This window comes from Entelurus aequoreus, linkage group LG19, assembly GCF_033978785.1.
Source record: "Entelurus aequoreus isolate RoL-2023_Sb linkage group LG19, RoL_Eaeq_v1.1, whole genome shotgun sequence".
In the NCBI taxonomy this organism is placed as follows: domain Eukaryota; kingdom Metazoa; phylum Chordata; class Actinopteri; order Syngnathiformes; family Syngnathidae; genus Entelurus; species Entelurus aequoreus.
The window spans coordinates 18,630,243-18,644,260 of record NC_084749.1 but is presented as its reverse complement, the minus strand read 5'-3'; the positions used below and the strand labels follow the sequence as shown (position 1 = coordinate 18,644,260).

The window sequence follows — 14,018 nt, the reverse complement described above, 5'->3', positions numbered from 1 at the left end:
TAATGAAACTGATTATTAATTTAGTTTACTGTTCTGTCCGCCTTGCAAGAGGGCCTTCAAGGCATGACGGTGCTTTCGGAGAGACCACATAACAGCTATGACTCAGCAGTTTCAAGATGACTTCTCTCGCTCTCGACTGCTACTTTAAGGGAAATAAAGCCCTCTTCTGAACTCTATGATAATGAGGATGTGTCATCCGAGTTAAGTGCATACGACACAAAGGCGTTGTTAGTGGAAAGGACAGGTGGCAGAGACTCTAAGAACACATTTTTTTATGTTTACACCAACTTCACAGTTCCTCTGTATGATTAATCCCTGTCCACTCTTCATTTGCAGGTTCAGTAGTGAGTGGGTGCATGCAAATCATTTGTCAAATTAGCTTACTTAATGCAAACTTGTGTTGAATTGAGAGTGTTTTGATACAATGAAATGGAGTCCGTCTATGGTCACCATCAGGCGTGTGCTCGCCCCAGTGAACATTCAACGCTGTCGGTGAGTTTGTCTGCATTGCCAAAACCATCGACCGTTGATTGTACCCTGTAGCAGGCATTTACTCAAAAAAAAAAGAAGAACAGAGAGAACAAGTAAATAACCCGGCTTCCTGGATGACCCCCAAAACCAAAGCAAGATGCAGACTTCTTTATTTTTCCCAAAAGGGAAAAACAACCAGAAAGGTCACAATCAACATTCATTGCTGTCGGTGGGTTTAACTGTATAGAAGAGCTCACTGAACGATGAATGCAACTGTGTCCCAGATTTCAGCCGACCATCACAAGGAATAACGTCACGATATGCTGATGATGCCATTGTTTATGTCTGCGCCACCGGGCTTTCCACCAATAACGGGCAAACGCAGCCCGCACGAACTGACAGGAAGTTCAGATTGCATCTCGATCACGATGGCTACGCTGGAAGGTTATGTTGGGGTGGGGGTTTCAAAAAGTATATATATATATATGAAGAAGATAGGGAGATAGTTGGACCTTTGAAAGAAAATTACATTTACTTACAGTATAAGATGTAGTTGCAAGTATTACCTCAAGAAAAAAAGCATGTAAATATATTGTACTATAAAATATGCATTAATTTAGTTTTGATCCCACAAGATTGTTAAAACTAATATTGATCAAAGAAATATACTGTATGCTGGACATGAACAGTTTCTCTTCATATGTATCGTTTGTTGCAATGCTGTTTGTATTTATTAAATTTTCTCAACATTTGATGTCTCGACTGTTTTTTTTTTTTTTAAAGATAATGAAGCATTGACTTGAATGGAATACATAACCATTTGGGGAAATGAAATTATACATTAATTATTTAAATATGTTTGCAATGTTCTATTACATGCATTAATAATCTGCACAACATCACAAAAATATTAAAAAGGAAAATTATGATAGTTATGACTAATTGAAATAATACATTTAGCATAAAATGTCAATACAATTATTAAGTTGGCATGTAAATAGTCAACACATTAGAAATTATGAAATGTTTTAACATAACCTTTGAGGATTTAAAACCATTGTTTTATTTAGTGTGATCTTTGTATGTCTGCATAAAGAGTTTCACTCCAAAAGAAAACAACTAATTATTGTTTTCAATTTTACACACTATTGACATGTTTTACTAAGTCTACCGCAAAGGCTTGATTAAAAACATTTTATTCCAGATAATTTGTGTAGTTTATCAAGTAAAGTCATCTCTAGAGTTAAAAAATAATACATGTGATACAGGTACAGACTGTGAGAGGAAAAAATCATTATTACAGTAAAACTAGATCTAAATAACACTATTAAAATGTGAGTTAGGATCATGTGTGCATTTGGTTTAGCAGGGTAAATACTTAATGCAGGTGAGAAGCCAACCTGCTAATCTAGGCAAAAAAGTTTTATTGGGAAAATTACATAAAATGTGTGATCAATGTGAATCCTTTCATTTTATATAAATCCTGAAAATGATGATACATGGAGTTGATAAAAGCAAAACGAAGTAACTTCGTTTGGCCACAAGGGGGACACAATACACAGCACATGCAAGTAAATGACTCATTCAAGTCGGGCCTTGTTTTTTTCTTTATACAAAGGATAGCAGGTTACAAAAACAAGAAAGTACAATTCATAAACAACGACAAAGAAAGACTTTTGACTAATTCTAAAAAATGATGTAGCAGTGAGGGTTCATTTGTCTTTTTGATTACACCATATAAACATAATGTAAAAATGATGGTGTAGATGAACTATCGGTAACATACATAGAGAAGGGGTAGGATTAAATAAGCTCTGCTTGTTCCTACTCCTTCTCATACATGTTTAATGGTGCAAATGTAACCATGTGATTTTCCTTAATGTAACTTATCAATAAGCATGTCTGAAACAAATAACCTATATCACGCTATACTATTGTCTACAAATAAGTTCATATCATAATTACAGTGTTATACATCCAGTTATACAAACCCAATCATGTTTATTTTAGTGGGCGCTTACCTGATTTTTTTGAAATAAAAAATAACAGAAAACACAAAGTCAAACCATGTAAACATTTTACCATTTTTAAAAAAACAATAATTCAATCTAATGCTACATAGCAGCTAGCCTCTTATAAACAAAGCTCTACGTTTCAGTATACAAATTGTAAGGGATTCACTTTTGAACAATACCTAAATTATGAAACATGATGAAACAAAACAAAGCATGCCTTACATTTGTTTGAATACTGTCTAATGTCAATATTGCGGTCAGTCAATAATTACTAGTGATGGGTAAACAATGCCTCAGTATCAGCTGTATTGACACTGCACTGATACTATGTTAGTGTTTCATAATGCTCAAACCTGACCTGCAAATCAATTTAACAGTTAGCAAATATTGTTTTTGTTTTTTAAAAACGATTAGCTGCGCAGAAAGGAATAAGAAAGGCACAACTCTGGTCAATGAGCCAAAAGGTAAACAGGAAAAGAAGAACATCTACCATTTTTGGCACTGTAAGATCAAAATTATGCCACACTTTGGATTTTTTTTTTTTTACTTCCATTCAGATCGTTGATAGAGACAAAAACCACAGTATCAATTGAACCATCACTAATAATTATATAGTACTTCGATCAAAACATAACCATTTCCAGGCTTTCAATCCTTAGCAATGTGTGTTCTATGTAATGAATTCATGTTGCGTGAATATTAGTTGATGACATCTGCTCTTGAATTGTTTGAGAATGTTATCCATGATACATAATTAGTGAAAACTCCTATCAAGCGATTGCTAATACTAGTGCTGATTATATGTGGCTAATTGTGGGAGTGAAACCAAGGTTACAGAATTTATGTCTGCTTGCATGATTGAGATTTACAAAGCGGAGAACTGCATTCGTACTAGAATTACACTAATTAAGCAGGGCTTGACTGACCTGCCTGAAAAGGCTACAAATACATTACAATATAAAAAGGCAGTATTAAGGAATAAAACTATCCCACTGGAGGATATCTTGAAGTGATTTTCCACACGGCTGTAATTCATGAGTAAATACATTATTCATACATCATTTTAGAAAATTTTAAAAATGAGTGTCTACATGTCCATGTGATCATCAGGATCAAAGTCTGTGTCAAATTCTAATTACATTTCAGCTTCAGGTAATTTTTTCTTTTTTATTGTCGGATGTCTGCTGGTCGGAGCTGTCTCTCACCTTCAGCCAGAAATATCTGCATGGCTCTGTAGAGCAGGTGGACGCCCAGCTCACGCTTTCTCTTCAACTGCCAGTTTGATACCACGCCGTAGAAGTCTCCCCGCTTCTGATTGGTGAGCATCTTCAACCCTGTCATGAATGGAGAGAAGGTCGTTAACAGGCTGGTCTTGGTAACAAACTGCTTGATGGGGTTTTCCTAGCCCCTTTCTGCTCCATCCTTGAATAATAGAAAAATGATGACAATAAATTCCCCCACAGCTTTATTGTACCCGATGGCGCACAGTTTTAGTGCTGAGCTGGTAAAAAAAACTGACTATACTGTGTTACTACAATTTATTTCCAAAAGACTGTGGAGGTGGGCGTGGTCTGCGGGCCTGCCGCGGAGCGGAGTGTGTAAGGACCGGCCTCGAAGCCCGCGGCAGGTGAGTAGATTGCCCAGCTGGGGCTGGTTATCTAACCACCTGTCGCCCTTATTAGCAGCGGCCAGACCGAGACACGTTGTTGGAGTTGAAGTTGGTGCTGGTGAGCGGACATAGACGCTGGACATTGCGAGAGAGAAAAGGCCAGAAAGACGACACGCCAAAAAGACTGAAAAGTCACGGAGCAGAGACATTGTAGAATCCTGAATACCGGGCTCTCGTGCAAGTGTGTGGTGATCCGAAGAACCCACTAGAGGGCAACCTCCACAAAGACATTTTAGTACAAAATATGCATCAAATTAAAGGTAAAAAAGTATGAAACTCGGTTCACGCAAGTAAAAAAAGTGTAAAACAATTTGGTTATGTAATTGCTTCAAAATCAAATTCTGTTCAGGGCTTGAACTTTGCCAGTTTGGCTTTGCATATGACGTAACAGCAACCTCTGAAAGTTACAGTGACATCAAAATTAGACCTGAGCCGATATCAGATTTTGCTGGACAATATATTGTTCCACAAAATATTGCAAATAAGCAATATTATTGTCAGCATTATTTTGAGACCAATTTAAGCACTAATGTAAAAATAATATATAATCATAAAATAAATACCGTAATTTCCGGACTATAAGCCGCTACTTTTTCCCCTCGTTCTGGTCCCTCCGGCTTATACAACGGTGCGGCTTATTTACGGCCTGTTCTTCTCCGACACCGACGAAGAGGATTTCTGTGGTTTTAGTACGCAGGAGGAAGACGATGACACAATGATTAAAGACTGACTTTTCATATACCGGTAGGCTGGTTATTTTGATAACGTACAGGCGAGCACTTTGTATTACTTTGCACCGTTGTATTATTTGTACTCTGCACGAATGCTGTTCGCCATGTCAAAGATGTGAAAGTTTGATTGAATGATTGAAAGATTTATTGTTAATAAATGGGACGCTTTGCGTTCCCAAACAGTCATCTCTGTCCCGACAATCCCCTCCGTGGTAGCAGGAACCCCTATATACTACGGTAATTACACATCAAAACCCTGCGGCTTATAGTCGGGTGCGGCTTATATATGGAGCAATCTGTATTTTCCCCTAATTTTAGCTGGTGCGGCTTATAGTCAGGTGCGGCTTATAGTCCGGAAATTACGATATACAAATGAACAGTATATTTTTATTTACCATTCCTATTTTAATTGCAATTGTTTTTTTTATTACTGTAATTGGAAGGTCAATAAGTTTTATTTGTATTATTCAGAAACAAACAATACAAAATAAAAAGGACTCTCAATTTGTGTTAGCAAAAATTGAACTTTAATAAATATTAAACATCTTCCATCTTCTTTATTTGTAAAAACAGTGTCGGGTGATTTTTGTTGCTATTTCTTTCTAACAAAGTTGGCATACTTACTTGTTCGTCTGTGTTGATAGGCTAATCTTGCTCATTTGGTTTAAGGCCGAAATATGAGACGTTTGGCTTTGCAATCATCTTTTTTCCTCCTAATTGTTGTTACTTTGCTCTGTTTTTCACTAGCGAGTCATGACTTGAAAGGCTCTGTTGCTGTTGGAAGCTAGCAGTCCCGCCTGCACTCACAGAGACAAAGATTGTGCAAGACAGATAACAGGATTCACTCCCTTCGTTTAATTCTGCTATTGGACGATCATGCTCATGTATAGAGCAATGCACAGAGTAAAACCTATTGCACCTGGTTTGAAAGTGAGAGAAGCAGAAAACAAACACACAGACAAGACCGACATGATTATTTATCGACGCCGGCAAACTTATCAAGTTTATTTTCATTTATAACTTCATTATTTGACTTATCGGCCCAGGCCTAATCATGAAACCATGAAACAAAAATGTTTCATCAAATGTTCTGACTTTTGATGATGTCACTCAATAAAATCTGAACAGGATCAGTTGTGTTTTCCTTTCACTCACCGATGGCCTCTACCATGCAGGCCTCTCTTGTGTAAGCCTCCACCGGAATGACGTTCTGGAAACAATGCAGAGAGATGACTCCCTGATCGGCGTTCCATACTTGAAGGATTTGCTGAACTTTGGGGCACAGTTTCTGTAACAAAAATAACAGAGAGGGTAATTTTTTTATTTTCTGTGTTATAATAACATAAATGAAATTATTTTACATTTTCTAAATCGAGCATGTGTCTAATCAATGACTTCAAAACACATTTTATGATGTATGCACACCAACTTGTTACCTTCGAAGTCTTATCTCCTTTGTAGTATTCCAAAGCCTCATAAAGATGGCTGTAGGGGCGGGAGCGTTTTCCTTTGCCCACATAAAAGATAGCATGGACAAATGCCTGGAAGCACTCCTGTGTAGTCATAGTTTGACTCCGAAATGGAAGGTTTTTCGTCACTCTAAGACAAAAGGATGCACAGAAAATACATATTTAGAGATAATGACCAAAGTATTCCAGGAGTAGCAGCTTTTAACGATGCAAACCAGAATGTAAATGTTTGTTGAGCTACACTCGCTGGCCACTTTATTGGGTATACTTGCACAACTGAATGAGATCTAAAACAGGTACTATGCAAAAACTCATCTTTCTACAAAATAATGGTGGTTGTCTTCAGGTTCACCAATCAGAGGGCGCCACATGGAGTCACTAACAAGATTTGTTCGACTTAGTTCAGGGCTGCCCAGACCTTCAAGGGTCAAAGTGAAAATGTGCCAACAGGCCGTGGGAACAGTGATTTTAAGTGTACAGCGCCACCATAATTGAGGAGTTTAGCTCCATACAGTATATAGGGCAGTGGTTCTTAATCTGGGTTTGATCGAACCCTAGGGGTTCGGTGAGTCGGCCTCAGGGGTTCGGCGGAGCCTGCGCCGCGGAGGTCAAGACACACCCAACTCATCGTGTACATAAAAACTTCTCCCTATCGACGTATTATGGATACCCCCAAACAATGTTACCTCTAATTTTCCATCTGATTTGCAGACGTGTAATTTGTTGTGAGTTCATGTGTTGGTTTTGTTCTTTGGACAAGGGGATGTTCATGCACAGTTTATTTTGTGCACCAGTAAAAAAAACATAACTTTGTCTTGAATTAGAATGTTTTATTTTTCACTAAAGGGTTCGGTGAATGCGCATATGAAATTGGTGGGGTTCGGTACCTCCAATAAGGTTAAGAACCACTGATATAGGGTAATGGAGACCATCACATTCAGTAGATTGCAACTAGTTGGCGTTTCAATCATTGATTGTGTGAGCGTGAAAGAGGTCAGTATGAGTATGTATTATATCGGTGAAGCCACTCTTTTGGCGAGCCTAACAAAACAAATCGGTGGGCCAAATTGGCACACCCAGGGCCTAGTTCTTTTCCCACCGGATGCCCATTCTGACGAAACCCTTTAATCGGGCATAGAAGCAGAACTGGAGAGTTGCAATAGTCATCAGTTTTGACAATGTATTAACCATGTACCGTATTTTCCGCACCATAAGCCGCACCTAAAAACCACAATTTTTGTCAAAAGCAGACATAATAACTAATAACCCGGTGCGCCTTATATATGGATTAATATTCATATTTATTTTCATAAGGTTTAGGTCTCGCAACTACGGTAAACAGCCGCCATCTTTTTTCCCCGTAAAAGAGGAAGCGCTTCTTCTTCTACGGTAAGCAACCGCCCCCATAGAAGAGGAAGCGCTTCTTATTCTACTGTAAGCAACCGCCAAGGTGAGCACCCGCCCTCGTAGAAGAAGCTCGCGGATATTTCATTTCATTTGTGTGTTTCTGTAAAGACAAAAAAATGTCTCCTACTAAGAGACACGCGTCCAAGGTTCCACTGACTTTTGATATTGATGTGAACCGCACTGTGGATACAACGGGAACACGTACGGTGAATATTCGCACCACAGGGAATGAGAAGTCGTCCTACTGTGGTTCTAGCTTGCCATGCTAACGGCCAGAAACTTCCACCCACGGTGATATTCAAAAGGAAGACCTTGCCAAAAGAGAACTTTCCAGCCGGCGTCATCATAAAAGCTAACTCGAAGGGATGGATGGATGAAGAAAAGATGAGCGAGTGGTTGATAGACGTTTACGCGAAGACACCGGGTGACTTTTTTCACGCAGCGCCGTCCCTGTTGATCTACGACTGCATGCGCGTCCACATCATCGATGGTGTCAAAAAACAAGTGAAGCACACCGAAGAAGAATAATTCGAGGGATTTGTAGATGAGTAATAACTTCAGAAAGTAAGCTTTAAATGTTTATTTTGTGTGTTGTGTGACACTAACGTATGAGCAACGTTGAGTTATTGATGTTGCTATTGCTCTGCACTATTTTGAGTGTTACTATTTTTGTGATTGCACATTTGCACATTACATTTTGGGAGTGAACAGAGTTTTTAGAACACTGGTTTGTAATATATTATTAAAGTTTGACTGACTTATCTGACTGTTTTGTTGACATTCCCTTTAGCGTAGCGTAGGTGCGGCTAATAGCACGGGGCGGCTAATAGGTAAACAAAGTTTTGAAATATGCCGTTCATTAAACGTGCGGCTAATAACACGGGGCGCCTTATTGTGCGGAAAATACGGTACTTCTTGTTATTTTCGCAATTAATCTGATCATAATGTGCAGGTGTACCTAATTAAGTGTCATAAGAGTGCAAGTTAATAGTGCAGCAAGGCTCTACTCTGTATTTGTTCTTCTTGGAAGGCGAAGGATGGCACCTTGGGTCGAGCAGCAGGTAGTTGAAGCTGGACTTGATGAAGCCTTCTCTCCACTTTCTGTTCGGATTAGGTTGGTCAAACTGTTGGCACAAAGCCTGCTCGTCGTCCTGGCAGACGGGCATCTTGAAAGTCTTCAGTGCCAAATTTAGTTCTGGGCTATAACCGAAATGTGCTAATGGCAGAAACAAAAAAAATACAATAGTATTTAATGGCAAGTGATGGAAGCAACAATAAATTAGATAATTTTACAATTCACTTGAAATATTGATACCTGTTTGGGGTTGTTCCACTTGATTTTGGTGCTCTGATGGTTTGTAATGTGAGTCTTGCAGCAGGCAGCACAGCCTTCGAATATAGACTGGCCTGGTTCGACTAGTAATGGGGCCCGGACTCTTTCCAAACTCAATAAGCTTACGCCTCAGCTCCTTGTCTGTCATCCCTTCGGTTTCCTGAAACACTCTGCACACAGCCTCATTGGTTTTCTTGTTTTGGGGTTGCTTCTGTGGTTCCTGGTTCTCCTTACCCTCCCTGTTGTTGGACTGCATGGAGCACCAGTCATAGAGGATAGTCTCCTCACTGCTTGTGGTGCTCATGCTGGAACTGAGTGAGGTGTTAGCTGTAGGCGGAATGTGGGTCTCGATCAGTTTGTGGCCCTGTTCTGTATCAGTGTAGAGGTACTCCACTGGTTTGTCAACATCGTCAATATGTGGGCGCCCTCCAGGGGTGTAGGATAGGTTAGCCAGGTGCTCCGAACGGCGGTTAGTTGATAGCCGGCTCATGCTGTACCTGGGAGTGCATCCGGTGCCTGAAGTGCACGGGAGGTCGGAGTCTTGCCTGGACCTCCTTGGGGAAAAATAGCTTGAACTTGATGAAGATGAGACAGAATCTGGGAGAGAATTAGCATCCTCTGTGATCCAAACATTTTCCTTTTGTTGGCAACCTTCATCACGGGCTCCATTTGCTTTCTTTGTTGTGTCATCTGAATTTGTCACGTCATCAGTCAAAAAATCCCTGCTTTCACAACGTCCTAGCTTTTGCTGATGAATGGCCTGAATAACCTCTGCTAGGTTTCTTTCATAGGAATCCATTGAGGGGTCATCTTCTTCCAAGATAACAGTGTCACAGAAAGTCTGTGATCGATCAACTGTGTCACTGTCTCTGTTTGTGAGGATGAGAGTATCAGCTTGGCTCGAGCTCCCACAAGCGTTGAAGGTACTGAACTGAGTGTTAGGGTAGTCTCCAGACACAGACCCTTGTCTGTCCAAATTGTTTGGAGTGTAGCATGGAACCCGGGGTGAATTATAGGAGTTGTTACTATTCTGAGATCTGGGAGTCAGGCGTTGTGTTCGCAACGGTCTAGGTAGAGTTTCATCAAACAGGGAAGACGTACAGAGGTCTTCTGGGTTGCTGCTTGTCCTTAGTGAGCAGCGACTCTGCCTTGATCGTGTCCTGCCTGTTACAAATGGACTTGAAATAAAAGTAAGTTCTTCGGCTTCAACGGAATCACATTTACTGTTTTTCAATGGCTGATCGTCTTTACTTAAAGTAATTACTCCAGGATCAGCGCAAGCCTTTAAAACAACTGGGCTTGGATGAAGATGACCATCCAAGCCCATTGTATCAATCTTACAAACATCAACTGGACATTCACTTTGAGCTTCTGGAACTTCTGCAGCAGTTTTCTCAGATACAGACAATAGTTTGGGGTGAACGGAAACATCCAGTGCGCTGGTGTAATGGTCACTTTCACAACTACTGTAGTTACTACCACTACTACTGCCGGCCCCACTGCAATGTGTTGGCTTTTCTGGTATGTTCTCCTGAGGTGCCTTTATATCCTCTAAAACCTTTTCACAATTATTGTCATCCAAAGTACAGGGACTGATGACTGTTTTCTCCAAAGCCTCATCTGTGCTTTCACTACTCTCCCTGCAGAAAACATAGACATGATCTGGCGAGGTGACATCCACGCCCAGCTTGTGCAAAACAGTAGCAAAATGCTCTGAATAGAGGAAGTCAGAGTTCTCTGACAGGTCAAATGATAGATAGCCTTCAGCCTGGGTATCATTGACAGCTAGTGTCTGTTTTGGAGATTCAGAACTAAAAACCGGAAAATACTCATCGACATTACAGAAGCTAACGCTCTTTCGACTCGCTCGTTTGGATAGAATTGCAGGGAGAGCATAGCGCTGAGTGGGAGAACTGGGTCCATCAGTTATAGCGGTAGGTATATTTCCCTCAGGAGGGAACACATCATCAGTAGCAAACACATCATTATCCTTAGGGTCTGGTGCAGTGGCTCCTACTGCGGACATGCGAGTACTTGATAATAAAGAGGCATCTTCAGATGACCAGTGTAAAGAAGTGTTCCAATGTGGATTAGGTTTATTTTCTGTGTACACATCAGAGGGCCTGTTATGCAGTATTCCTTTGCAATTTGGCCTCCCATTTAAGTTGGAAAGTTTGAAAAATGATGACCGCCTTGTGCTGCTTAAAGGAGCTTCACCAAGGTCACTTATCATCGAGGAGTAGGAACCGAAGCTGTAGTCGGACTCAGGATAGCCAGATGTGTCCGTGTTGTCGGAATATAATGCTACAAGGAGATAAGAGGATGACAATGACTAACACAGTATGGCTCTGGGGAGATTTGGTTATAACTTATCTGATCAAATGTTCATACATGCTCATACTTGCGTACTGTATTCCATGCACTTGAAGGTGAAATTGTTTATGGTGTGTTGTCTAACTCGTTAATCTTATATTTACCAAGATATGGAACCTGTATGTTGATTACAGTTGAAATTGGCTACTGTATAACAAATAAATGATAGTATGACAAATAGTATACAGCTATATGCTAAAGCAATGTACCTTGCAAAGATGCAGTTTCACTTATTGTCTGTACTAGGGATGTAACGATAAAAGGTATCAATTGTTACCGCAGTACAACTCTCGACGGTTAGTTTTACCGTTTTGAATTAAAATTTGGGAAAAACTACGATTGATTGCCTCACTTTGATAAACTAACGGATGGACTTGCAAGCTTATAGGCTAACATGAATACAAGAGACATCAACGTACTTCCCCATTAATAAACAACATACCCCAATCTAAACTTGTACAAACACATTTCTGTCTGAGTAACTAAGCTATTCAATTGTGTACATTGAAACTACAAGCTGTGCTCTTTTAGAGAGACTTAAGAGACTTCCTTTTTATTGTCATTCAAATTTTAACTCTACAGTACAGATAAGAACAACATTTTGTTGCATTAGCTCATGGTAGAGCAGGATAAAAAATCAAAAAGGTGCAGATATAAATAAATAGATTACGGTACTGAGAAAGAGAGACTGATATAAACTCGGAGGAATTTGACTCAGGGGTGTTTTTACTGTGTATTCAAGACCGCTGAACACAGTTCGACACCACAATGCTTATACTTCACTCTTATCAGCGAAGTATTATAAACACAAAACATGCAAAACAATGGGTGGGTCTGTTTATTTTAGTTATTTTTAAAAATTATATGGATTTCAGTGTGTGTGTATAAGTACTTTTTAAGCACTTAACATTTAACAATACCGCTATAATAATGATAACCATAATAATGTTGGTCACAATAACGATGATATGACATTTTCACATCGTTATATTACTAGTCTGTACAAAAAACACTATGCAAGCTCTCTATGGGTTGTAATGTAGTTGTGGACAACAATTGAACAGTAATGATATTTCCCAGCTATTACTTTCCAAAACTTACAATACTTGAAGTGAGGCAAGTCCTCCTCTTCTGTGCTCGCAGAACTGGGCAGGTAATCTTGTAGAAGCTGAGCACATTTTCTATTGTCCTCTAGCTCTGCAAGCACCACTGGTGTATTTCCTTCCTGCATGAATGAAGAAGTGTTTTGGCTGAATTCTGTGTACATTCTGTGTGCTGGTCAACTTATAGGCAAAGCTGCTTACGTTGTCTTTTATGTTGGGGTTCCCACCATTTGTTAAAAGCAGCTTCAGGTTTTGATAACATCCCCAAAGCGCAGCAATGTGAATTGGAGTTAGGCCATCTGATGATCTATGAAGAAAACAGAAAAAAATACTTAAATCACTTTTCTTCAATTTTCTTAAAAGCTGTGATTTAACACATTTCCAAACAACACTGGACAATTTAGTGTGGGCTGTTCAGACATTGACAAAAGAATACAAGTATTATATCCAGCAATTAAAGATGGTGGTACAATAATGGCAGGAACTATAATCAACAGTGCTGTTCTGATTGGGTTTTATGCTGCCAATTACAATACCAATCATCCATGAGAGAGATCAGCTGATACCAATACCGATCATATGTATTAGCTGTAAATGTTACTATTTATTTGTGACATTTTACAATACCACAACATTCAAAATATAGTAGTTCTTTATTCTGTAATATAACATTAGTTCACTTTGTTTTGATCAAACAATTGTAAGAGTAAATTTTTTTAAATACGTTTTCAGGCCATCTCTGCGCTTACTCACTGCAATTTTGTAAATGTTTTAATATAATTTTTATACTAAATAATATATTGCGAGAAACAGTTTGAATTGAAAATTGTATTAAACCGACAATTGATTCTAAATTTAATCATCACCCAATCGGAATAAAATTGAATCGTGAGATTCTAAAGATGTAAAGATATCAAAAACTCACGGTACAATATTATCAGGGTATTAATGCCACAGTACAATATTATTGTAGTATATGTCCAAAAAAAAGACTGTTCTAATCATATTTATTACTAAAAACAAGTATTTTTAAGTGCAAAGAACTGTGCAAGAACATCCACCGTGTCTCTCAACTTTAACTTTCTGAAAGTTGTGCGATGAGGTGGCGACTTGTCCAGGCTTTCCCCCGCCTTCCGCATGAATGCAGCTGAGATAGGCTACAGCACCCCCCGCGACCCCGAAAGGGACAAGCACTAGAAAATGGATGGATGGAAGTACCTACACACTAAGTTTTCATTTGATACCGTCACACATCACGGCATTATTGAGATTTTGAAACCGTAATACCGCAGTATCTACAAAACCGTTACATCCTATGAGGTTCATATCTCTAATTAATAAATAGTACACAATAACTACAGCAAAAAAAGAAAAAACTATTATCTACTACTTCTTTAAATAATTTGGCATTTGCCTTCAAAGTCCTCCTACATCCAGGTACTGTATT

General features: G+C 39.2%; 1 protein-coding gene across 2 annotated transcripts in view; it reads right to left on the bottom strand.

The window, feature by feature from the left end:
- Window positions 1–2,067: 2,067 nt before the first annotated feature.
- ankle1 (ankyrin repeat and LEM domain containing 1) overlaps window positions 2,068–14,018 on the bottom strand; it is a 17,980-nt gene continuing 6,029 nt past the window's right edge. Inside the window, exons 3-9 of one of the 2 annotated variants that reach the window (XM_062028047.1) lie at window positions 12,773–12,878; window positions 12,570–12,693; window positions 9,078–11,399; window positions 8,807–8,978; window positions 6,323–6,485; window positions 6,042–6,174; window positions 2,068–3,820 (exon numbers count right to left, since the gene is read on the bottom strand). In XM_062028047.1, coding sequence (XP_061884031.1) covers window positions 3,654–3,820; window positions 6,042–6,174; window positions 6,323–6,485; window positions 8,807–8,978; window positions 9,078–11,399; window positions 12,570–12,693; window positions 12,773–12,878 — 3,187 coding nt within the window. In that variant the 3' untranslated portion in view covers window positions 2,068–3,653. The remainder of the gene's footprint in view (window positions 3,821–6,041; window positions 6,175–6,322; window positions 6,486–8,806; window positions 8,979–9,077; window positions 11,400–12,569; window positions 12,694–12,772; window positions 12,879–14,018) is intronic. The other variant, XM_062028048.1, reaches the window with a different exon arrangement.